This window comes from Tyto alba, unplaced genomic scaffold, assembly GCF_018691265.1.
Source record: "Tyto alba isolate M040663 unplaced genomic scaffold, T.alba_DEE_v4.0 Super-Scaffold_8, whole genome shotgun sequence".
Lineage (NCBI taxonomy): Eukaryota > Metazoa > Chordata > Aves > Strigiformes > Tytonidae > Tyto > Tyto alba.
The window spans coordinates 655825-682376 of NW_024881329.1; the positions used below are offsets into that span (position 1 = coordinate 655825).

Sequence of the window (26552 nt, forward strand, 5' to 3'; positions counted from 1 at the left end):
CTCCAACCTGTGGCTGTCTGTCCCTGAGCATAGCTGGGCTTTATAACATTCTTTAAATGATACCTAATTTATACTCTCTTATTTGCAGGTAGCAGTGCTTCAGGATTTGAGGGTCAAAGTCGTTACGTGCCTTCCTCTGGAATGTCTGCCAAGGAACTGTGTGAAAACGATGACCTAGCAACTAGTTTGGTTCTTGATCCCTATTTAGGTTTTCAGACACACAAAATGAATACTAGGTAACTTGTCTTTATTTTTCTAGAAAAGAATTGCTCTTCTTAGTTGATGTAATCGGAGCAAAACTGTGGAATTTCTTGCATGTTTATGAAAGTCTGAAAAAATGGCAATTTGAGTGGCTTCTGCCTTTAAAACAATGTTGCATGTGAGACTGGAACTTGGAGATCTGTGGCAGCGTCATTTGTAGTGCTACCAGGTCTTTCTGTCAGCCCTCATGCATGTTTATGTTGTAGAACAGGTGGTTAATAGTGATTCCTAGCTTAAACAGTTAACTAATCATAAATTTTAAACCATTAGTCATTTGAAATATTTCAAAGACAGAAGTTAGCATTCAGGGTATTTTGGGACTTTTCTGTTTATTTCACGTGCCTGGGTGCTTTTTCTATTTTTTTTTTTTTTTTTTTTTTTTTTTCCCTCTTTTTCCCACTTATGATATCTCAAAGACATAGTTCCTGAGCATTTCAGTGTTTGTGCCACTTGCTCTTAAATTCTTGCAGACCCGTGCTGAAGGAATGCTACTCGGACATGTCTGTCTGTAGAAGATAAATTAATGTGCACGCTGGGAACTTCCTTACCAGAATTGCACATACTTTTGCACTGTTATGCACCTGTCTGAGTACTCCTGGTCTAAATTCACTGTGGTCTTAGGGTGTAGTTGTTACATGTTTCTTCCTGTTTTACAGACATGCCACTGATTATAAATATATTGTATAGAGCTCGTTTTAAGCTTTTGTTTGCAAACAAGATCTGCATTGCTAGTTTAATGGAGAAGCTATATATAATTGATAGACTTCTAAGGACAGGAATTGTATGCTTAATTTTGTACAATGATAAGAGCTGGGGTTTCCAGGCAGCACATCATGGGAAACAGGCTGCTCAACCCTTCAAACTGCTGCTGTGGCTATTTTTAAAGAGGAACAGTTTACCTGTGCAGCACAGTCTCATAACCAGAGTATCAGTTAAGTAGATTTTTGTACGTATGTAACAAGCTGATTGCTTCAAACATGACTGTTAGATTAATCGGTGTTGTCATGTAACATAAATGGTTGCTGGTATAGCCTGACAGCATGAGTTGCACGTGAAATTGCATCAGTGTGGTCCTAGTAACTGGAAGGACTTGCTCCAAAGAGATTTTTCTTTTTCGCTGGAGAGTGCAACATCCATCTTTAAGAGGAATGCTTGAGTTCTTCCTGTTCCCTCCGTGATACTGGTTACAATAGCACATTGTGCCCAAAACAGTGTCTAGGTAGATGCTCTTACAGTTCAGTTTGGAGTGTCTTTGTATTTCCAGCAATTAACTGAGCTAAATACATATGCTCAAAAGACTTTTCTGTTACACGAATGGTAGCCTACAGGTTATGCACAGGTAGTTAATTCTTAAGTTTTTTGCTAAGGAAATTATGTATTCATTGTTTAATAGTTGAGGAAGCTGCTTTCATAAATGTTGTTTTCTGCTGGTATGTTTTCAACACCTGAAATACTTTTTTATTTACTAATTTGAATCAAAAGACTACACAAAGGCTATCATCATGTATTTCTTCCTTTCTCAGACTTGGAGAACAGTTACAGGCAGTCTTCAAGGACAGTAGTTAATAATCTTGGAGCACTATGGGAAATACTTAGGTGAGGCTTACAACTTCTACCAGAAAAACATCTTATTGCCTCTTTCATAATATCCTATTGAGAAAGTTTCTATTGCAATGAATTAAAATAAAGGCATCGGCATAGTTCTTGTTTACCTTTTTAGTACAGTGGTGAAATCTGCTTGTTGTTGCAGCCATGACACTTAGATCATCTTCCTTCCATCTAGCAAGCTGTAGTCTTTCCAGAGCTCCTGAGAGTGTTGTATGGCTTTGAGGGAAGACAGGGTGGCAGGAAAGCCAATATGAAGAGACTAGACCATTTTCAAAATACCAGATGCCAGTACCCAAATACATGATTGTAGTAGAAATTAAGATTTACAGCTTATGTTTGGGCATCTTTTGCTTCAGTGTGATAAAGTCATATTAGTTACATAGTTTATGGATTGAGGTGTGCTTAAAACAGCTGTTAATGATGGCAAGCACATATTTCCTGTTCCCTTGTTCTGATTTGCCTGAAGACCTACTGTGGAAGTGACTGTGCCAGCATTCTGCTTTGCTGTTGGAAACATATAAGAGGTTTGTATTTTTGCAACTAGCAGCCCCATGTAAGTTGATAACCACTTACTGAAGTTGTACTTTACCTCTGGAAGCAAAGTCTGTATTTTTGTATGTATAAAGTGTTTATATAGAAGCACTTCATGTACTTCATTCATTCCTTTAGTTGAAGAGCTTGTAAAGACCTTTTGTTTTGCCCGGAGTATATTGATTGGAGGAAAAAAAAAACTTGTCACGTTCTAGTGAAATATCTAGATTATTGTTGGAAAGTCTTTGTTTTCTGTCTTCTTTATACTGAATATACTGATCTTATGGTAGAGTGGCAAAAAGAACACGATTGTTATTTTTCTATTTTTTTTTTTTCCGGGGGCTATAAAAATAAAGTCCTGCAATTCCTGAATGCACTCCATCTTGGGAATTGCGCTATTATCTTTGCAAGCTGTTACATCAGTAATGTCTGAAAGAGCTGAAGACTAGTTCTCAAAAGGTTGCAATTGGATCCCCCAATGACTTTGTCCAGTGTTCCTGTGAAATATCTTTTTGCCAGGGATTTGGTAGACAGCATAAAATGTAGCTCTGGAAATGTCTTCAGTGGCTTTACCCAAAAGTAACATTTTTTCAACCTCTTTGATTTCCAAGAGAAAACAAGTTGTTTTCAGAGCTTCTGGCCTTCTTTATAGGCCCTGTGGTCATTCTTTCATCAAGCTGGTAGCTCTTACCTTGACAAAACTGCAGATTAGCAGTTAATTAAAAAAAAACCCATCCATATGTTAGGAAGAATAATCTTGTCAAGTATAGCTACGCCAAGAGGTTTTGTTGCTTCTTGTACAAATCCTTTTATATCAGACCTTTTTTTTTTGTGACAAAGGCTATCCTGGCTGTAAGATATACTTAGTCTTCTATGTCTGTCCTTTTTGTAAAAACAAAACTGATTTTTCAAGCTATTACTTCCTGGGTTGAAGGTTATCCAACACTAGAGATTAAAACTGACCCTTTAAGAAGTCAAGTGAATTCTTGCTTATCTTACCATCTCTTATCTTCATATGCTTTTCCCTGGGATGAGTGCTGAATCTTGAAGTTGCATGCCTTAATGGCTAATCTACTCTTTACTGTCTTGCGTACAAATGCATCAATATTTAAATCTTAAGCAAGACTCCTGATCATACTGCTGTTGTTTCCTGGTTCCCTAAAGCACAAGTATCATGCTAGGGAATACTGAGAGCAGTTCCAGTGTCTTTCTAAGTTAGCAAGTGATTTGGGAAGTCGAACGCATCGTCGTCTGGTTTAGGAGACTCTAGGGGTGTTTCCTAAATCTGTATCGATGCTTTCAGTGAGGTTGCAAACTGGTATGTGGTGTGGGTGGTTTTTTCTGATAATGGGAGACTAAATGACCGAGCTTTAAGAATTGCCATGTTTTCCATAGCAAACATGAAGTGTTTGGGGATGACATACAGAAGCTGCTTTCTCTCAACACTACACCAAGAGCAATTGCTGGCCTTGGTGTAAACTGTCAGTCATTCCTGAACTTGACGGGGTATGTCACTCTTTGTCCCTTAGAGTCACTGCTGAGCAATTAAAAAAAAAAAAAACCAAACCCAAAGCCGTTCCAGATCGATCACATTCATGGGTCTGTGCTGAGTCAATTCTGCACTCCTTAGCTCATTTCAATATAATAATTAAAGGGCTCAGTATTCATCTTGAACAGGGTTTGGAGGTAGAGCAAGTTATCTGGCTTCTGCTAAATAAGGTTACGTGGCCATATAGTTCAACTTCAGTGTTGTGGCACTGCGGAGATACCGGATCAGAGGTATGCAGCTCTTATGTAGTGACACCCTGTTTCAAGATAAAGTTTTTACATTCTTCAGACCTCAGTGTCTCTTTACTTTCCAAAATGATTTTGGCTTTTTTGTAAAATCTGCTTTTTCCATGTTTTTTGTTTCTAAATTTTTGCTGATAACTTAATTCAGTGAAGTCCTTTAGCTTGCTCCTGGTTGACTTCCTTCACTGTGTATAATCACACACAGTGATTACATTGGAACTAAGTGTTTTGCTGCTGCTGAATGTTTTGGTTTTTTTTTGGGTTTTTTTTTTTTGTTGTTGTTGTTTTGTTTTGTTTTTTTTTTTTTTTTAAAAAACTACAACCAAAAACCCCCTCAAACAACCAAACCACCCCACACACACACACAAAACAGCACCCACCACCTTTCTCTTACACAGTTTTTCTAGTTGCACCTTTAACTTGTTACATGCAAAGGTTGAAGTGGCTTGCATCCAGTAGTCATGGTAACTGCTAAATGAAGTTTACTATGTGGAGTGTCAAAGTAGGAATGAAAGAAAGTGTTGGGTTTTTTGTGTCCCATCTTTATTTTTAAAAAGTATCTAGTTGATAACTGTACTAAGGAGAATGCAATTATGTGGCTGTTAGAATTTTTCTTCTAGTCAAGGCTGTATTGGAGTTTTGACCACACTGGTGCATGTATAGTTTCTGTTCAAGAAATTCAAGTAATATGGATTACTTTCTTCATTAAAAAAGTCATTCTGAACTTTGACATTTAAAGAACGTGAGTTTTTTTTTCCAGATAACAACACTGGAGATTAATCACAAAACAAGATGATTTTGATATAAGTAGCTTTTAATTAAGATGCTCATATGACAGGGTTGGGCAGCGGGGAAGTCAAAATGTATGTTAACTAAATAAATTGTTTCCACTTACTTTAAGTGGATTCTTTTCAAGTCTTATTGTGCTGTCTTGAATGCTTAACAGCCTTGCAGTTTTGGCTTTTGTGCTGAATCTCTGGTATTAGATGAACAGTAACTTGCTGTCTTTCCATAACCACTTAAATAAAAATACCATCCAGACAGAGTGCCTGTTAAGAAGATAATGGGATGCTATGTTTTGATAAATTCACTCTTCTTGATGTTCTCTAGTCAGACGTTAAGAAATAGGTTTAGAAGTATGACTCTTTATCATGCACTGGTACACTGTGTGGAGTTCCATACTGGATCTCTTGCAGGATCAATGTATCCTTTTTGTTCAAACTCACTGCTCTCAGTGACTGAGACTGAGCAAGGTACTGTGCTTCTGAACTTACCAGAAACTCTCCTTTAACTTCCTTTATAGGCAAGCATCTCACTGACCTTTGGCTTTATACCTTGGAGTTTCAAGATTCTTTAAGTATTCCCGAGGTAAGAGAAACTTGAGAGAGAGAAAGAGCTTTGCCTTCCCCAAGCCATTTTCCTACGTCTTCCTTATTGAGACCACCACAGTTTGCCCGTAACTGAGATAAGATCATCTTTTAGCTGATTCTGAAACTGCAATAGCTGTAGCTTTTTTTGGATCTTGTTGACTAGAGAAAAATAAATATTTCTTAGGGAAGTGTGAAAAGTTTCTATTCTGCAGCTTGTCAGGAAGAAAGGCTATTATTATTTCTTTAAAGATACTGTGATAGCTTTTCATTCTTGGTTTACTTTTAACAACAGACTGTTTTGCAGCAGACTCCATGTTTTGTGAGACCTGACCCCCTGAAGCTGTTTGTAGGGTGGCTCAAGGAGTCTGTGCCTTTGAGCAGATTCAAACACCAGAGTGTCTTGTTCAGCTTCCATGGTGGAATCTATTAAAGGTACTGTTCACTGGAACAAACCAGAAGTCTGAATAAACAATTCTGATTTTAACTGACTCTGTTTAGAGACTGGGTTGGCTGGTTTGTTTTGTCAGTTCTTGTGCTCTTTCTATCTCTCTGTTTCTCTTCTTTGAACTTGTCTCCTATTTTACTGGCACTTAAAAGCCAGTTTCTTTGGCTCAGTTTTTATGTTATACATTGGGGTTTTTTCAGGCTCTCTTCATGGTGGTGCTCAGAAACAGTCATGTAGACTCTTCTAGCAGATGCGTAGATTTTTTTAATGGCCTGTGTAAAATAAGGAAGCCCTGTAATACACTAGAGTATAGTATTTAAGGTTGCTTCTCAAAACCAATTGGCTTTTTGGTAAATAGTGCAGGGAAAGACTAATGAATGAACTGCCATGTCATTTTACTTCTGGGAGAAGTAAAGTGTCTATAAGCAGACCCTCGAATTCTTAAAGAACATTTGATTTCTAGGCTTTCTTGGCATATTGGCTTCTTCAGTGTCTCAAATCAGAAGGTACCTTTTTAAAGTATCTATGGAGATACACCTGTGAAAATACTGAAGCTTTCACGAGGAGTCTGGGTTGTAGTATTCTGGATTGGCTCATAAACTTTATATGCTCTCAGTGCAGGTTACATGTGCTGTTGAGCTGTGAACAGCTCACTAACTCCGGCTCAGGGTGCAAAGTGGCATTCTGTTTCATTGATTTGGGAACCCTTGAAATGAAATGCTGTACATCATGATGTTGGTTTCCAGCATCTTTCCATGTACTTGTGGATGCTTCTTGCTTGTTTGGATTCCTGTTTATATTTTCTCATCTCTGTCTTGTCACCATGAAAAAAATAGGACGATGTTTTGACAGAGGTACTGCAGGAGGTCCGTGCTATTAATTTTTGAACCCTTGGGTGCCAAGAGTCTCGTTCTTTGAAGAACCCAGTTCCTATTTCATGTTTCAAATGCCTGGCGTACAGTCTTAACGTTCATCTGACCTTTTAATGTTTTGGGGTTTTTACAATCTCTTTACCCCCTCCCTATCTCCAGCCTTCTTTTTGGACTTTTCAAGACTTGGGCATACCCTAACTATTCTACATCCCAGGAATGATGGACATGAGTTTCTGCTAGGTGTTTAAAGGAGTTCCACCAACAGTGTGGAATACCAGAGACAATAACCTGTAGAAATACCTGCTGAATGTCATCCATGGAGGTATGCGGGTGGCTTTTAAAGGGTTCAGGCCAGGTTCTGAGCTGCCTAAGGTAGCTAGTCAGGTAGACATCTAGTCAGCCTCCGAGAGGGGTGTTTTGAAAGACCTGAAATATGAGCATCACTTTGGGGCTACAAGATGTGCTTCTAGTTGCTGGAAAATGTAGGGTGTTCATTATTTTTCTGTAGGTCTTAAGAGCCACTGTTTAAGCTTAGCATCTGCTCTGCTGTTTGTTTTTTCTTTTTTTTTTTTTTTTTTTTGTCTTGCTGGTGGTTGAGTTGGGATACTGCTTTCTTTAGCTAGCCTAGACCAAGTTGCTTCTTGATGATAAACAAGTATAATAGTGTCTATCAGCACATGCATTGCCTGTCTCAGGTGCTAATGCAATCATGAATGTGATGGTTTTTCCACCTATCTTTGCTGCTGCAGGTCACTTAGCTAAAAAAAAATGGTGCATTTCAACATATAACATAAAATGAAAGGGAGAGGGCAATCATTCATTTAGGCCAGCAAGAATAGACATAGCTGAAGACCAATTTACCAATTTTAGCTGTAAATCCTGTGGCTTTTCCTTACATAACATTTGCAGATAAAGATGTAAACAAAATGTTGGATCTGTCATGTTTGTGCATACCGGTGTGCTTTGTACTTCTCATGATGGATATACAGTAAGTAACAGAAAACTATTTCTGACTGAAACTAAAAATGAGAGCAAGTCCTATTCTGAAACTAGTCAGGTTCAGTTCAGACTATGTCATTTTAAATTCCCTTAATGTCTGAGGAAGCTCTGTGCGTTACAACTGTCAAATCTGGGAGAAGTCTTTCTGGTTTGGGAGATACTCTTCTTCTATCTAATTGGCAAGTTGAGGGAGACTTTGCTGTGCTACAAAAGAAAAATAATAACTATCATGTCGTCTGTAGGTTGAAGGGAGTTTTATTCCACGATGAGGTCTCAGCATCTTGTTAGGCAGTTAGATTTTTGGGGAGATGCGATAAGTATATTCTTTAATAAAGAACTAGATTTGAAACTTGTTGGCATGGTAGGTACTACAGTTCTAAGTGGGTATCTATTTCTTGACTGACTCCTGCTATCTTGTTAGATGTTATCCCAGCCAGAAGAAAACTTATCTAATGTTTTCTCAGAACTACTTACTTTATCTTCTCTGAAAGCTCACAGGTTTATGCTGATCATTTTTTGCCGTATTCAAAAAGCTCTAAAAGATTGTCGAGTCATTATATTACAAGGAAGTTTTTCAGATGGAGAATGCAGAGATGATGTGTAAAAGCAGTAGCATGGAAGGCTGAGAACCTGCACTGCTGCTGGAAGTGATACTGCTGTTAGGAGGTCTTTCTTTATTGTATCAGAAGCATAAATGCAGCATTTTACTTCTGATGAAGGAGATTGAATCCTCATCATTATTAGTTATTTCTGATTAAACTCTTACTATCTTACAAGGTGAAATAAAGTTGGGATGTGCAGCACTTAAGGTATTTTGTTTCCTTCATACAAGTTGCATAGAAGCAGCAAATCTTATTTTGGTCATCTGAAAAGAAGTTACAACATTCAGCATTCTAAGATGAGGATAAGCCAAATGATAGGGTAATTTAAAAACCAGGGTATCAGTGAGGGAGTTGATGAGACTTCCTTCCACCAACTTGAAGAATTTATTTCCCCTTGTTTACTTTTGTCATCAAATACAGACTTCATTTGATAAGTAAGAGGAAATAAAATCAGCATGATAACACATTTCAAGCAATGAGTAATGGGACCTCGTCTTACGAATTCAATTAAAATCTGTTAGCTTGTTTAACACTTTTGTCATATGCTGTGTAAGCAAAAGGTATGAGTTGTAAAAGGAGCTGCAGAAAACTGTTTTTCATGAACAAAAAATTGTTATCTTTGTGTAGAATCCCCCAGGGTACACACAACACCCCACTTCCACCCCTAAGTGGACCGTGTATGGGTATGTGCTCAGTGAAAGGCAATGATTAGAGATTCGACATAATCTGTAAATTCTGCTTTCTCTTGATGGCTTTGCAACTCAAAAACAGAGCTCCTGCTTCTTGCAGTCATACAAGTTTTATCTGTAACCAGGTTTTTCCTGATAAGGATTGAAGAATAGTTTTTCTTAAATTTCAAGCTTTGGGAAAAAGGCAGAATTCTCTGCTAATGTCAGGGCTTTGTTTTCATACTTTATCTCCCTGTGATTTTCATCTACTTGTTTCCTGTAGCCAGTATTTTGGGGAAAAATTCTTATGATCACACTAGCTTGTGGGACTTCAGTCTTCCACAGATGTTGTATATATGCTGTGTATTAGTATTTACAGGATGCTTGTTGTGTAGTCATTAAAAGGTGTGTTTTACATGAATGCAAATGTTAAGTTTGCAATCTACATAAACCCGTGTAGTGGATTTGTCAATATACTAAGACTTCGGGTTGGACAAATGTTGATGTGAAATCACGCTTCAAGATAGTTGCACGTTTTTTCTGTTTTGAGATTTGTTAGTCTTTTCTGTTGCACTAATTGTTTGTTCCCTATTTTAAAAATTCTGTGCAGTATGTGAGGCTGTAGAGGGCTTAAATTTAAAATCACATACACGCACCCCCAGCCCTGCTACAAACACCAGAACTGTACATAGATCCCTAGATATCAGTGTTAACTAGGAAACTGAACAGCATCAGGTTTATTTGCTGGATTTTTTTGCATGTGCACTTTCAGTGATAGCAAATTTATTAGAAAAGCAATGACAGTAACACTTCTATTATACTAGCTCTTTAGCAGCTTTGTTCCAAATGATAGGTGTTGAAAACAATGAAATACTATTCTGTGTTGGTTAATCTTAGCAGAAATTTGTTTTATAAATAAATTGTGCTTCTTGGCAGAATGGAGGGTTTTAACATTTCAAGTAGTACACTTGGCTTTACCTTACCTCTACCATCACCTCAGGAAATGCGGGCCTGTGATTTGAGTATGTAATGGTCAGTTTCTTTATGCTAGGAGTTCAATATTTATATGGTTAGCAAAAGATCTCTGTGCTGCAAGTAACTGTGAGGAAGAGCGGAGAATGAATAACCGTGGACTGGAATAGCTTTATTCTTTATTTCAGATTTCGACCTATTAAAGGAAGGCAAGAAGAACTAAAAGAGGTGATTGAACGTTTTAAGAAAGATGAGCACTTAGAAAAAGCCTTCAAGTCCTTGACGTCAGGTGACTGGGCCCGGCACTATTTTCTTAACAAGAACAAAATGCAGGAAAGGTTGTTCAAGGAACATGTAGGTGTATTTGTAATTAATGTGCTTTTTCAGATGGTTGAAAGGCTAAGAAAATGTAAACATTTCTTAGGAATGTAGCAGTAGTAAAGTAATCCACTGCTCTTATCTGTTTGATTGCTTTTTAACAGAAATTTCCTTTGTTTTTTAAAACCCAGCTAGCTCCCCACCCTCTTTTTTTGAGTTGACTTACCATTGCCTTTTATTTAATAGACATGTAGAAAGGACAATACATTTGCCTCTTTTGCTGTTGGCTTAAGTCATCAGCAGAAGAGAGAATTACTTCCTGGAGACAAGAATTTCAAGGACTTCCTTCATTCTTTGACAGGGTTTTGTGGGTTTTTGTGTCTTGGTTGTTGGTTTGGTGGTTTTTTTTTTTTTTTTTTTTTAACTCTTTTGTTTGTTTTGTGTTGGTTGGTTGTATCTTTGGGGGGGGAGGGGGGTGTTGTGTTTTTTTACTTACAGCTATTATAAATCAAAATGTGTGACAAAGAACAGTAAAGACAATGGAAAAGCCTTGCTACCTCAAAATACCTCAAAAGTTTTTGGTATAGGGGCTTTATGTGGGAGTGTTATTCTTCTTCCTCCACTTTCCACACCCCGGATCCATTTTGTATGTAGCATAAAGGTTGTTGACTCTCAAAGTTGCAAGGAAATCATAGTATTTTTTTACTTAAAAAAAAAAAAAAATCAGAAAACCCCCAAAAACCAAAAGCAGCCTTCATGAATGAGTGCATTGTTTTCAGATACAACTAAAAGGAATTTAGCCTACTTCAAAGTGCATCAAATCTACTAGTATAGAAAAAAGGTAGGCAGCAAATTCTGCTTTCCCAAAGTGTTTTTTGAGTAATACAGCAGCACTTTAACTAAAACGAATCGATGCAGCCATCTCTAAGTTCAGTATCTGGATTTGTCATGGAAGTGATATCTTTTTCAGAGATGGAAAGAATACAGTTGGATCCCATAGATTGTTAAGTCTCAGGTGTTCTTAAAGATCTGAGAAGAATTCTTGAATGCAACTACTCAGTGACTTCAAGAAGTAGTTATCCATTTTCATTGGTTGGGCCAATTTTGTACCGTTCAAGGAATCTTTAAATTTTTTAAACTCTTTGTATAGTCACATTACCAATGTGAGGATTCCTGCAAATCACTCTGAAGAAGTAAGATTAACATAGTGTGTATAGTTAAAATTTATAATCAGAAATGCATTTCAGCAAACAATTGCAATATCCAGTTTCTGTGTGTTTTTTTTTTGTGCAGTTCACTGACTTTCGTTATTTTTATATAAAGTTCCTCACTGCTTTTATTTTGCTTGTAACAAAGGACTGTTTTCTTTCATCGCAGGTATTTATTTATTTACGAATGTTTGCAACTGACAGTGGGTTTGAGATACTGCCTTGTAATCGGTATTCTTCTGAGCAAAATGGAGCCAAAATTGTTGCAACAAAAGAATGGTAAATATAGTTTAGTGTTGCATTCTAATTCTGTCAATTATTTTGAAATATCCTAAAAAAATATGTTTAAACAGGTATGATTTTGAATTAAAACTGTAACGAGTAAAGTACCAAATTTTGTATTTTTACTTAGAAATTAAATCTGGTGTTTGTTTTTGCTAAGTACTTAACACATAATACGTGCAACTGTAAGACGTTCTTTTGTATATTTGGATGTAGCCACACAGTCTTCAGTACACAGTTTTTTTTTTTTTTAAATCTTGTTTTCAGCCAGATAATTATTTTCCCCTGATGATGACTTGTTGGCCTCCTGTGAGAAACATGACCATGTCAAGACTCACATTATGCTGCATTTGTTATACAACAAATAATTGGGGGGGGGGGGGAACTAGTTTTTTCACCTTTGTGAAACTGAGGGATGTTATTTGCATATTTTGACTGTGCAAGATAAATCTCTCTTGGAAATACAGAGCTGGAACCCCTGTGTATTTCCCCATTTCATTTTGGCACACTTGAGTTTCATTATAAGCACGTCCGTGGCAGCAGCAGCAGATCCCTAGGTTAATTCAGACACTAAAATAAATTTTCCCCTTCCTTCCCCCTCCCCCCATAATCTGTCTTACTTTGCTCTGTGGCAATCCATGCTCATAACAGCACATCTTAGATGAGGATATGCTCCTGTGCGCGGGCTAGGATTGTGTGGCTAATCATTATGCTGGCAGCATACCAGGTAAATGTGCTGTTACTGTGGGGCTACGGCCTCCACGTGTGGGACAATGAGCTTTAAGAAGGTTGAGTCCAGTTTCGAGCTCCTCGTGACCGTAGCTGGAAGTTCCACTGCCGCAATATAATCAGTATTTTTGGGGTTGGTTTCTCCCCTTTGCTGATTCATTGAGGTGGATGCTCTGTGCTTAGGTGTGTTGAAAATGAATTAACTTCTTATGCTCAAAATCTTGAGCGACCTATGAGGCAGGAGGGCTGCTCCTAACCTGGCCAGTGTCTGGAATACTAAGGATGCTCAAAACTGATGGAGTTCTCAGCGCTCTCTACAAAAGGAGAATTTTACACTTGGCTTCTAGTTTGTGTCCTTCACATATATTCAGTATCTCCATAATCATCTGTGTCAGAGTAATCTGGCCAAAATTTGGAATGGCCACACTAAATAGCAGGGGAAACAATGCCCTTGCAAGATAATGGAAATTGCGTGCCGCTGCCTAGGCTGAGTATTCAGTGCCTCTCATCTGCTACATTTCTGAGGGCAGATTGGCTGTCTACGCGTGAAGGCATCGTGGGTTTGTTGATCTGTCCTGGCACCCCCACCATGAAAATGGTCTATTTCAAGGATCAGCTTGATGCTGAAGAACTACTCATGAGAGAGGAAAATATCCTGTGTGTATTCTGGCCTTTTTTTGAGCTAATACCGGGCCTTTTTTAAGAAGCCATGGAGTTCTAAGCACCTTTACTATGCTGTGTTTTCATGGCCAAAGGAAAAAGTGTAGGAAATGCAAACGAGAGCAGCTGGAGGAAGTCAAAATATCTTAAGTGCTGATGGGGAGGGAATGTGCACAAATTAAAAAAATCTTGCTTTTGGTTTTTAACAACTGTAGAAGCTGAAGTAATCAACTCTTGCAAGTTCTTGCTTGCAGTCTCAGGAAATTGTAGAAACGATGATGGTAGTGCCTGCCAGAATTGATGTAATTGATTCTATATAGTAGCATAGGAACGTTTATTTAATGTCTGATAAAAAGTCTATTTAGCCTAATATCCGGTCTCTAACTGAATTAAAACATGAAGTTTATTGGGGTTGAGTAATGGTTTACAAAATGCTTCCTGTTACTGACAACTTTTCATGAAGTTACTTCGCAATTTTGGCATATGTATTCTTATTTCTACTACTCCTTTTACACTAAAGGAAACGAAATGATAAAATAGAATTACTTGTGGGCTGTATTGCTGAACTGTCAGAAATGGAAGAAAACATGCTGCTGAGACATGGGGAAAATGACTTCAGTGTCATGTATTCCACACGGAAGAACTGTGCACAGCTGTGGCTTGGTCCTGCTGCATTTATCAATCATGGTGAGTAGTAACTACAGGAAGCATGTTGAAGGACATAGCAATTCTGCTCAGAAGTGCTGTTGTACGTGAGCTGAACAACACAGGCCATTAGAGAAAATGTCTGTATCTGGCATACTGGGTTACTGTAGGACAAAATCCTGTTGGGATTTTCTCAGACCAGGGCTGATTGGCTGTGAAGTGGGAAACTCCCAGAAGGCTCTAGGAAGTGAAACCTTCTTCCTTCACAGAGACTTTGGAACTGTCAGCTAAATTAGTGGAGCATATTGTGGGTTACCTTGAATTCTTTGTGAATTTAATCAACAGCAACGTATTCCTTAGGTGAGCTTCTTTATACCTTCTTTAATCTTTTGCACAGAAGCTTAACCGATTCTGTTGCATTTGTATGCTGAAGGAAAAGCAGGTAGGATTTAAGGTAAAACTCTTAAAGAAGAGGGAAACTGAACATTTGTGATAGCATAGGGAAGAGCTCAGAAACCAAACCATATCAAAATAGGTATCTTCTGATGTATAGCTTTGCCCAGTACTAACGTAACTCCCAGTATTTAGTTGAGATTCTACAGTTATTGAAGTCAGAGTGAATCCTTACTTTAGATATCTACAACTATTCATGTTTCAGGTCTTATCAACAGTTAATTGACTTTATCTTTTGGACCTTTTTCAGATTGCAGACCTAACTGTAAGGTAAGCAAGAAATTAAAAGTAAATAAATAAAGCATCCCACATCTTTTCCCTTTGTCCCTGCACCTTTTCCTCCCCAGCTGTTTTCTTTTTCCTTCCTCAGATACTGTTCAACGTTTTAATGATTAACCTTTTTTTTTTTTTTTTTTCCTCCCCCCCTCTCCCCTTCCTGTCATCTCCTTCCCCAGTTTGTATCAACGGGCAGAGATACAGCATGTGTGAAAGCTCTAAGAGATATTGAACCTGGAGAAGAAATCTCTTGTTACTATGGAGATGGGTTTTTTGGAGAAAATAATGAATACTGCGAATGTTACACCTGTGAAAGGTATACATTGAGTAAATACGTTTTAAATGGAATTGGGCATATTAATGATCTCTTTTGTGAAATCAAGAGTACTTAATTATGAATACTCAGATTTTTTGGAGACATTATAATTGCTTACTAGCTGTTTGTTGTAATGATTTTTTTTTTTCTTTCCTTTTTATGTTGTTACTGAATGGTCATGTTTCCTGAGAAGCACTGTGTCCTGTTTTTTCTTTTGATTCTCTGTTCTGAAGATAGCCCAAAACAAGAATAACAAAGAAGTGTAGATTCTTAAAAATAATTGTACTTAATAAATTAGAATTGGAAGGCAAAGCATTTGTAGCTTCTATGAGACCATTAGCAACTGACCCCCAACTTTTCCTCTTTTTTGCACTAGAAAAAGTAAATTTCATTAATGTTTTCTATGTTGACCTGAAGTTCTCTTCTGCTGGGAATGGGCAAAGTAGTTTTCGCTGCATGTTTTCAGAACTTGGGGATTTGTGTATTCGTAAAGATCTGCAGGTGTGGACAGTACTTGCCTGTATCTGTCCATCGCACAAGAGCAGCAAGGTTGTTATATTTGTTTTTCACCTCTGCTGTCCCAACGTAGTTTCTTCACAAAATCAGTTCAAAGAATTCCACAGTTGTTTTTTGCTGTGTTGAAACTTGTGCTTGCTGTGAGCATGGAGGCTCAACGCCATTTGTGAGAGCTTTGCCTGCTTCCGAGAGGAACTGCACAGAAACTGTAACAGTTCTGTTACTGTTGGACCTAACTGTAGAGAGAAAAAAACTATAAAGGACAAAATATTAATCATACTGAGAAATAGCTTAGTGTACCTACATATAAGTAGTTTAATAATCCTCCCTTCATTTTTACTAGCTAGTTTGCTCACTAACAGTTCTTGCCATTCAAGGGAAAACCTTCTGGTATGGACCTCCAAGCTCATACAGTGCTGGTATACCATTCCAAGTGAAGTCTGCAGTCCAGACATTATCTGGAGAGCTGCTGGTAAAAATGTGCTTCGGTCCTGGGAGCTGTTGAGTACTGAATAAATGGGCACCGTGACTGTTCTTTCCTTGTTACTTGGAGTGATGTGTTCCTTCTTGCACAGGCTCCTTTGATTGGTGTTTTTCACGTAATAGTGACATATACATATGTTCTCTTTCAGGACAAACCGATTTTACTTGTCCAAACATTTTCACTAACGTGTCTTCGTATTTTAGGTACATGAAAATGTTGCATTTTAAAGCTAACATTTTGGTAATTCTGACTTTAGGAGTCTTCTTTTCAGTCATAAAGCTGTGTTACAGCCATCAAATATGAGAGATTTGAATTTAGGGTTGCTGAGCAAGGAAAAATTACTCCTTACCAACACTGAGGCAACTGTCACTTTGTACGCCGTGAAAAAATTATCTTTGAGTGACCCAATTTTGACTGTGCTGTTAAAGGGTGTTAATTTGTAATGTTAAAATTCTATACTTTTAAGAATATGTGGGGCACACGTGGGAAGGTTGGCACCGTGCATTTTTTTTTTTCCAAGTCTCCAAAAGTCATCACGAAGAAAATTTGCATATCTTTACATGCGTACTCTTTTTAGGTGAGCCTGCTGTTCCTGGTGGCTGACAGAGCCAACGGGGCCCCAAAGATGACATGTCAGAATACAGTTGTGGTTGTCTGTAGCACCATTACTGTCTGATCTGAGGTGGCTGTTGCTTCTGCTAAGTTCAGTCTCGTATCCTAAGCTGCCTGTAATTTTCAAAATTCAAAATACTACTGAAAGAATGTTTCATATCAAACGACAAATACCAGTTAATTTGATAACAAGTATTGTGTCTGCGTAATAAATTAACCTTGTTCCTGAGCAGCTTGAGATCCTGTCTGATCTTTTTGATGTGCTTTTGGTTAAGTTTTGTAGATTTGCTTCCAGGTTTGCTCAGCCATTTCATTTATGTGGTAAATAACATACTGGAGTCTTTCGGTTACGAAGGAACACAGAACTGTGTGATAATTTTATTCCATTTTCTGTGCTCTTCAACTCTCACTGATGTAACAAGCATTGTAACCAAAGCTGACATTTTTTTTACTAGTCTGATGTGATTTAGGAAAAGTTTAAGTTTTTATCTAAGCTAATACAAGGAGCATTTTGAGCTACTGTAGTTCATTTTCACCTGTATAATTTGACTATGAAATTAGACTAAAATAGGGGTAAAGCAAAGGAAACCTACTTTTGCAGGTTTTCTTCTTGCAAGAAAAAAATGGAAGGCTTTTCTGCACATCTTACTAAAATAAGTGTATAGATATCTTAATAAAACAGCCCACAAAATGCTAATAAATTCAGAGGTTATTGGTCTTGTTTATCCAAATATGCCTGGGATTCAAACTACTGCATATAAAACAGAGCTCTAAGGTTGTATCAAAAGTTATTAATATATTGTGTCCTCTTTTTTCTTTGTAGGCGTGGAACTGGTGCTTTTAAATCAAGAGTGGGATTGCCAGCACCTACTCCTGTGATTAATAGTAAATATGGACTGAGAGAAACAGATAAACGATTAAACAGACTTAAAAAGTTGGGTGACAGCAGCAAAAATTCAGACAGCCAGTCTGTCAGCTCTAACACTGATGCAGATACCACTCAGGAAAAAGCTCATGCAAGTAAGTAAGGGAAGGACAAGATTAAAGGTTTCGTAAAAACGTTAAAAACTTTCACTGTGATGAAATTTGTTTGTTAGTGTTGAGATGCATCTCAGACACTGGTCTTTAGAACTGTAATTTATTCAGGAATCTGAAGGCAATTTAAATAGCAAATTCACGGTTTTCCTTAATTGTTTCAAGACCAGTAGGTGCTATGTTCTTGTTTCTTTTTATTTGTATCAAAAGAAAATATTGTCATATTTCTAACTACGTCAGTCAGTCCTGTCAGTAATGTCTGTATTTCAAAATACGGTGAATATCACATGCAGTAGTATGGTTCAGGAAAGAAAAATAGTTTGAGTTACCTACATTCTATAGGAAAACAGTTTTTAAATAAACACTCTTAGTCAAGACTATTAAACAAATAGGCATTTCCTTTAGAGAACCTTCAAATTGGGCAGGTATTCCCTCTTCACATCCAAGACTGATGTTTCAGGTACCTATTATGATGTGAAAGTGCACCGTTAGTAATCGCAGAAGAAAGTGGAAGGGAGTTTTGTTTGCGGTGCTCCTGAGGCACTTCTCTTCGTGGAGCAGAGTATAATTTATTTACTTTGCCCCCTTCTCCACACCCACCCCTTTCAGTATAGGCAAAATATAAGTAACTTTGACTTAACTAGCAAACAGGTTTGGAGCCACGTGAAATATTACGTTTCCATCTGGCTCCCATTTGCTGCTGTGATATTTAAAAAAAAAAAAAAAGAAAAAAACCCACTTTCCAAAACCCTCTTACGTCCTCAATTACAAAGCTTTAGAGTTGCAGCTCTGATTGGGCAGACAAAACTCCTTTGTTTACCACAGGGTGTGACAGACAACTGGATACCTGAAACTGAAACCATTACAGTAGTTAAGGTTTTAGGGGATTTTTCCTCTCGCTATGGGAAGAAATTCTGGGGTTAATGCTAGAGTATGCTAATCCTCAGATTTTGCTGGACTAATACTCAGTAAAAACTGAATAATGTGGGATGGATTTTTTTTAAAAATATGAAAAATATTTAAAATATTTTTTAAAAAATTTAAAACATAAGAAATTAGTAAAAATCAAACTTGGCATACAGGGGGTAGTGAGGGAAATGTTCCTGGGATTTGGGTGTACTTTTGACTTATATGACAATTCTCTTCATTTCTGAGCTGCAAGTCAAACGGTCTATCTAGCCTGTTTCACAGATTTTGGTGAAGTGTTTAAAATAAGTGACTACAGTATCTGGGAGTGGAAAACTCAGCATAAAGCAGTGTCATAACAAAACGACTTTTTTCTTTTGCAGCTAACAGAAAATCTTCAATTGGCGTGAAAAAGAACAGCAAAAATAGAACATTAACAAGACAGTCTATATCAAGAATTCCAGCATCATCAAATTCTACCTCATCTAAACTAACTCATATAAATAATTCCAGGGTACCAAAGAGACTGAAAAAGCCTGCAAAGCCTTTACTTTCAAAGATAAAGTTGAGAAATCAGTGCAAAAGGCCAGAGCAAAAGAATGCTTCTAGAAAGCTCGAAATGGGAAATTTAGTTCTCAAAGAGCCTAAAGTAGTTTTGTATAAAAATTTGCCCATTAAAAAGGATAAAGAATTGGAGGGACCAGTCAAAGTTGCAGTCTCTAGTGGATGCTTAACAAGGCATGCAGCAAGAGAACATAAACTGAATTCTGTGAAAGGTGCTCATGAGCATGGTGATATGCCACCCTGCACATACATAACAAGGAGGTCGGTGAGAACAAGGATGAATTTGAAGGAGACCTCTGACGTAAAGCTTGAACCAAATACGTTGGATAGCTATAAAAATAACTTGACCAGAACGCAGTTGGACATCTTAGAGCAGCAGCCTCACGTGATAAATGAAAACGATGTGGCTCATGGACCATCACATAAAGGGGAGATCAGGTGCCAGAAAAATGACGCGGGCATGTCAAAAAAGAAATCTCGACAAGGAAAGCTTGTGAAACCATCTGCAAAAACAGAAGAAACTGATACTATGCACAATACACCTGTGAAAGATGAAGTACCGGATTTGATTCGTTCTCATTCAGAACTTGGGGAGAGGAATAACGTGGTGGACACACCAGTTGGCTATAAAGACTGTATCCCTGGATCGGGTGGCTGCTCTGTTGTAACATCTGACAATTTTAAAGCAAAAGACAGCTTTAGAACTGCAAAAAATAAAAAGAAAAGACGAATCACAAGATACGATGCACAACTTATCCTTGAAAATAGCTCTGGGATCCCTAAACTGACTCTACGTAGACGCCACGATAGCAGTAGCAAGGCAAACGACCAAGAAAGCGATGGGATGAATTCTTCAAAAATAAGCATCAAATTAAGTAAAGACCATGAAAAAGATAATAATTTATATGTAGCAAAGCTAAATAATGGGTTTAACTCAGGATCAGGCAATAGTTCAACAAAATTAAAAATACAGCTAAAACGAGAGGAAGAAAACAGAGGGACGTACCCTGAGGACCTTCATGAAAATGGTATGTGTTGTAGTGAAACTCTCTCCCTTTTGGAGTCAAGAATGGAAGTAGATGATTATGGTCACTATGAAGAGGAAACAGCAGATGAATCTTCATCAGAAGAGGATGATGAAGAGGAAGATGACTACGATGATGAATTTGATGACTTTATTCCTCTTCCTCCAGCGAAGAGATTAAGGCTTATTGTTGGCAAGGATTCAATAGATATTGATATTTCTTCCAGGAGGAGAGAAGATCAGTCTTTAAGGCTCAATGCATAAGCTTATAGGTCTTAAACTGACCTGGATGTCATTTTTAAAAAAAAAAAAAAAAAACAAAAAAAACACAACAACAAAAACAAAACAAAACAAAAAAAATAAAAAAAATAAAAACAAACAAAACAAAACACAACAGCAACAATTCCATTTGATTATTCCCCAACTGAAGAACTTTCTGAAAAACTTAATGGCAGCACTTCTTTATTGTTTATTCACCTATCAACATAATATTGTAGAAAGTGTACAGCATACTGACTCTTCTTAAGTCTGATTTGTGCAGATTTTTATTGTACTTTTTAATAGCCTTCTTATGTGCAATTCTGAGTTAGAGGTAATGCTCTGTTGTAAAATAAAGGCTCAAGCAAAGTTATGAAATTGCATCAAATCTTTCCATGCAGGACAATGAGAATACAGTGTGGCTACATAATTATTTTTGAGCAGTAAGAGCATTAGTTTGCTCTTACTATATTTGACTAAACAATTTAAAAAAAAAATCATAGTAGCAGCATATTAAGGTTTTTCTAGTATTTGTTAATATCACCAGCAATGATCTACAGCTTTTCAATTTATTTGCTAGATGTTTTTTTTCCCCCCTTGGAGTTTGTCAGTTTTAACACTGTATGCTGTCCCAGACGTACTGTTTGTGGCCTTTGTTATAGTAGCAAACCGTTGGTTGGAAGTCAAATTGATTTCTTTAAAAAAAAGAGGAAAAAAAAAAATAAAGAAAAGGTGTTGACAATTTGCTGACTTTTTAGTACATTATATGTACAAGGGTAGCAGTATGCAGAATAAAAGTTTGGATATGGTGTATTTATTGCTTGTTATGTAAATTAAACACCTTGTATTTAACACTTTTCAATACTTTTAGATAAAATTGTTCTTTGCAAGAATGATTGGTGCTTATTTTTTCAAGAATTTGCTGTGAAAAATGTGATTACAACGGGCAACATTTATCCAATGAACTGCAGCTATCCTAAATTGGTTCTTCATATTTTTCTGTTGCACTTGTAAAATGCTACAAGGAGTTTAAAGAAAATCTATTCACTTTAACTTATGATAGTTTTATGAAATTTAAAAACAACTAAGTCACAGCTTTTGTTCTGTGGTAACCTATAAATTGTTTGTCTTTTAAGAACCAGTTGTAAAAGACTGAAAAAATATGTATATGTTGTAAATATTTGTGTGTTGTGAGAAATTTTGTCATAAGAAATTGAGATAACTTGCCAGGAGGGTTTTTAAGTTTAGAAATACATCCATGCCAATAAAATAGGAAATTGTAAACCTAGTTTTAAACTCTGCATCAGTTGGAGTTCTTTGCTCATACGTAGTTCACTTAATACTTCGGAGTCTGCTTTATAACAACGAAGAGCATCAGGGCGATCTTTGGCTCTTTTGTTTTTAATAAAAGAATGTTAGGAAACCTGTGGGCACGGTGGAGTTGCTTGTATGTGTCAGTTGGCTCGTTTATAAGCCATTTCCTTGAAGCGGGTGTGAGACGTCACGGCTGACAGAGCTGAACGGCGCTTCGGTCCGCGGAATTTGCGCCCAGCCATGGAGTAAGGCTTAGCGGTTTTGTTTCTAGGGGCGTAGGAACAGAAGTCTCGTTCTGAGACGTGCTGTTGGGTTAAGTGGGAGCCGTTGCTGGCTGCGCTGTTTTCAGGTCAGGTCCAGCCCCCTCCGCTCAGAAGAGCAAGAGCTTGGCTGAGGTGGCCAGGGGGTCCCCCAGCTGTGAAAGCGTTAGTGGGTGAGTTTGCGCCCGAGCTGATCAGAACAGTTTGGCCCATTTCTCAGACCCTCGCGGAAAGGGAGGATTTTTTTTCAAAGTAAATCCTTCCAAATGCATTTCAGTAACTTGTTAGATTGCAAACCGGACGGTGGAATCTCGCTTCCCTCCTGTATTCTTAGCAGACAGTTACGTGTAGAATTAAACAATGCTTGTACCTTTGTTTTCACCACGTCCAGCCCGTGGGAAAGGCCAGCTGTGCCTCCTGTACAAAATCTGTATTTTTTTTTAAAAAGGGGTAGGCCTGTACGTGAGGCAGTTTCTCCTGGCGGACCTGGGCTTTTGGTTGGTGGAAGACTGAACACAAAAGGTTTGGTAAGTGTGCTCACGTTTTTGAGCGCCGAGGCAGCTCTGGTGGATGGTCTTGTGGGATTTTTAATTGCACTGTATCACATAAAAATGGGCTATTAAAGGTTGGCTTGCGGGGAAGATAGCCGTGTTACTAAGGGCTTGTTCTGTAGTAGGAAGTTCCCAGCAAACAGTCAATGCCAGACAACAGCAATCCAGCTCTTCCCTCAAGAACTCACTGGCGTCCTCAGTGGGTGATGTGCCCTGCGGGTTCGCGGCTGTGTCAGCGACGAGCTGAGCGGAGCATTTGGCCGCCGCGGGGAGCGGTACCCCCGCTGCTCAGGGACACCCCTTCCCCTGCTTTGCTCCAGAACTGCCCGCAGCTCCTCTGCCTGCCTGCTGCCCCTGCGTGCTCGCTGCTGCTGCGTGCTGCTCCGGCAGCCCGGCTGGCTTCTGGGGAGGGCTGGTGGGTTTGGAGCAGCGTCGCTCAGCTGGGCATCTGGAGGGGGGCGGGGGGGGTTGGTGCAGCAAGTAAACATTGCCAGCTGCGCTGAGTATGTACCGAGCAGCGTGCTCAAGAGCAGGTTTGGGGCTTGCTCAACCAGCAGCAGGCAATGAAAGCAGCAACACGTAGTAAAGTTGCAAGAGAATTCTGCTTATAGTGGTAGAAGCAGTTTTCCTGGAGTAGATGTTCCTACTAACTCCTCGTTCAGCCAACCCTTCAATTCGAGCTGCTTTGCTGCTTCTCTGGCGCAGAAATAAGGGCACAGCCGCTCTCTGGGCATCAGGAACTCTGGATTGCTCTTGTTCATTGTGCCAGATTCTCCAAGGCAAGAAGGCTGTTCAAAAGCTTTTTAGTCATTTCCAAGGTCGACCGGCCCATAGCTGCGTCCTGCCACTCAGATTTTTGGTGTTAGAGATGCCTTGAAAATTAACGAAATGCGTTTCCTCGAGTCGGTCAGGGAGGCAGGGGTTGCACAACCACGGTGTCTTCTGTCCTTCCTCTGCTGCAGAAAATGGGGGGGGGGGGTTCCTCACTGGTGTGGGAGTTGGCAGCTGGTGGCGTTTCCCCAACCTTACTAGTAGTAGGGGAAGATGAAGGTTTGTGTCACGTCTGGGAGAACCTGCCAACCTGGGGACGTTTCTTGCTGTCCAGATCCCAAAGCGCTGTGAGGTTAATAGTGATTTAACTGTCACAGACCCCGTCCAGCCTTCATGACGCTCGTTTCCCAAGTTCTTGGTAGGAAATGGGGTCGGTTTGGGGTGACCACAGGTCACTTTTTAGTAGGTTGAGGAAGTGAAAGGAAGCGTGTTACAGATGGGCTTTGTCAGCTGGTTTTGTGTGGCTTCTAACAGGTGGTGAGGCTGAAAAGGAAACGTTACAACCACCATGAAACTGGCAGCCTGGCCCGGGCAGCGCGTGCTGAGCTGCCGTGCAGTTGGGGACAGGTTTAGCACGATGAGTGTTTGCACGTTTGGGTAGCAGCTGGCACTTTTGATGTAGTGAGTTAACAGAGATGGGGCAAAGGTGTCGATTCTTCGTAAGACAAAAAAAAAAAAAAAAAAATGACCACTTCGCAAAACTGTTAGAGAGCTGTGAGCGTTCTTTGGAAAAAAAATAAGGCCACAGCGAGCGTATGGGAGAGGGAGCACTGCTAAGCACTCTGCTCGAGTAGAAGCTTGCATAGACTTGCTGTACAGTAAAATCACTGCAAAATACTGAGCAGGCAGTTCAGTCCTGTTAGATACCATTCCTGTGGATCCCAGAGAGACAGAAAAGAGGGTTCCTCAGTGTGTTTCTGCCTGCCTTGTGCAGGGCAGTCTAACCTTTCCTATTTCTTTATGGAATGGTAGAGAAAAGTGTTTTACATTTACTTGACGAGGAGTGATTTGATTGGAAATAAATAACCAAATAATCAACTCTTTCTTACTTCGCGTGTACGGGGAGGCTTCCCTCGACATTGGGGGATTTCTGGAAAATCAGTTGTGCCAAGAAGCAGCCGTGTTTCTGCAAACAGGAGAAGCTTGTGATTGCGGGCTGTTACTGTAACATCGTCTAAAACCAGTCCTGCTCTGGGCTAGTCCAGCCTGCTCCTTCTGCCTCATCTGTAACTCCAGCTCTAACACACCAGCAGCGGCTTGTGGACTGGAAAGAATTGTATCTGATAAAATTGCTGTGGATTCTCTGCCAGATCAACACGAATCTCCTCTTACTGTCTCTTTTCCTTCCTTTTTTTCAAATGCTTTTTCTTCGTTTTCCCTCTGGTGTATTTGTTGGGCATCAGGTGTTGTCTCTGTCTGTGCTTTGAACGCTCGGGTTTTGGGTTCTGTGAAGCTCCTGTCACTCAGAGCGTTACTCTCTTGCTCCCAGTGCATTGGCTGTGTTCCGTTACACTGCCAGCCACTACGTGTTCAACACACCCAACGTACTCCCCAAAGTAAGTCTTCATGTCTGCATTTGGCTGGGTTTTGTGTTTTTTCTTTTTTTTTCTTTTTTTCTTTTTCTAGTTTCTTTTTGTCCGTTCTGCCTAGCACTGCCGGTCCATGCTCTTCAAAGTAAGCTCAGAAACAGAATTCCTTTGCTCACCGTATTTGTCTGGTTGGTTGCCCTTTTTAGAATGAAAGGGTGAAGGTTTGGGAGCTGTGCAGGGTAAGACTTCCTGAAAATTCAAAGTGAAGTCACTTAAGTTTGCATTGCACCGGCTAGGATTGTGTTTTCCTAAATCCACTTCCCCAGTGAGGATTCTCTTCTTTGGGCTGGCTCGTAAGTGAACCCGTGGCCTTGCGTAAGCTCTGCCCCTTCCCAAACTCTCGATTTCACAAGTCCCCAAGGTCGGGGTAGGTTGAATGTCTTCAGCATCGCTTCATGGCAGCAACACTAGCTATGTATTTGCTCTTTTTTTGCCTGTTGTAGCTGCTGCTTTTTGCCCACCGAGGGCTGTGCTCATCACGCTTGAGTTCACATACCTTATTTAGACTAATCCCATTAAATATTTTTATTATTGCAAGGTATATATGCATGGTTGTTCCAGTGTTACTCCCCCTCCCAGCAGGCAAAGGAAATCTGTGACTTCTTCCCAGGCAGCTACATTTTGATTTAACGGTAATTTTACTCGGATTCATCCTTGCGTGAAATTGGATCAGAACAGTTCCTGCCACAGAGACAGTCCCTCGGGTGGTGGTGTTGGAGGGACCCCTTGGTTTAAGTACAGGTATGTCAGTGCCGAAACAGGTACGGAGCCAGTTAAACGGTGTTGCTCGAGAGTTATTTTAGCTCAACAAGCAACAGTTCCTGCTTTTGGCAGTGAGTTTCAGTCAAGTGTGGAGATAACCAATGGGTCCAACAAACCATAGATTTTTCCACTGATGCTTCATGACATTCATCAGAAGTCGATTCTGTGATTCGATTTATAGTCTTTTCTGCTCCAATTACTATGTCTGGCTGCAGCACTCCACAACAGAGTCGCTTGTAAGCTGGTAGAGAATGACGCTCGTAGGAATGTGTTGGACGGGACGTGATTTTATTAACGTTTGCATAAACCGTGTGTATACAGCAGGAGGGCAGGACTGCTGGGTGATTCACGGTCAGGGTTACCAACATCTCCTGGGCAGAAGGGAAGGCTTTCCAGACCCAGGGCCGGAGCCCAGCGCCGGGCCCGCCCGCGTGGTTTGGGTTAGAGCTGCCCGTGGGAGCCACGGCCCCGGCAGCAGCCGCGGGAATCGCCTGCCCGCAGCGCCCGGCTGCCGGAGCCTCCGCCAACGCCGCCCGCCTCCCCTCCACCCTCCGAAGGGAACCGAGGGAGCAGGGAGCTCCCCGAGCCAGCCCCGGGCCCGGCCCCAGCGCACACTCACACGCCTGGAGAGGAAAACGCTGGGCTGACGCCCTCGGCGTTTACCACTGAAACAGGGTTTACAGATCCTTTCAAGCACCAGGTTTAGGCTTTTAAGTGACTTGAACGCTTCTAAAAGTTTTCCTCCTGGCGTGGCGCAGAACAGCCGCGTAGGATCCAGCTAATTCAGATCTAGAGTGAAATCCAGAAGCTTACATCCTATTTAAATATGGCACAGAACAG

The 26552-nt window shown here is 39.6% G+C and overlaps 1 protein-coding gene across 1 annotated transcript in view; it reads left to right on the forward strand.

The window, feature by feature from the left end:
• KMT5B (lysine methyltransferase 5B) overlaps positions 1 to 21832 on the forward strand; it is a 31207-nt gene extending 9375 nt beyond the window's left edge. The window contains exons 3-10 of the mRNA XM_042784933.1: positions 89 to 236; positions 10308 to 10473; positions 11815 to 11924; positions 13837 to 14003; positions 14665 to 14684; positions 14870 to 15006; positions 17442 to 17638; positions 18943 to 21832. Coding sequence (XP_042640867.1) covers positions 89 to 236; positions 10308 to 10473; positions 11815 to 11924; positions 13837 to 14003; positions 14665 to 14684; positions 14870 to 15006; positions 17442 to 17638; positions 18943 to 20411 — 2414 coding nt within the window. The 3' untranslated portion in view covers positions 20412 to 21832. The remainder of the gene's footprint in view (positions 1 to 88; positions 237 to 10307; positions 10474 to 11814; positions 11925 to 13836; positions 14004 to 14664; positions 14685 to 14869; positions 15007 to 17441; positions 17639 to 18942) is intronic.
• Positions 21833 to 26552: the final 4720 nt, after the last annotated feature.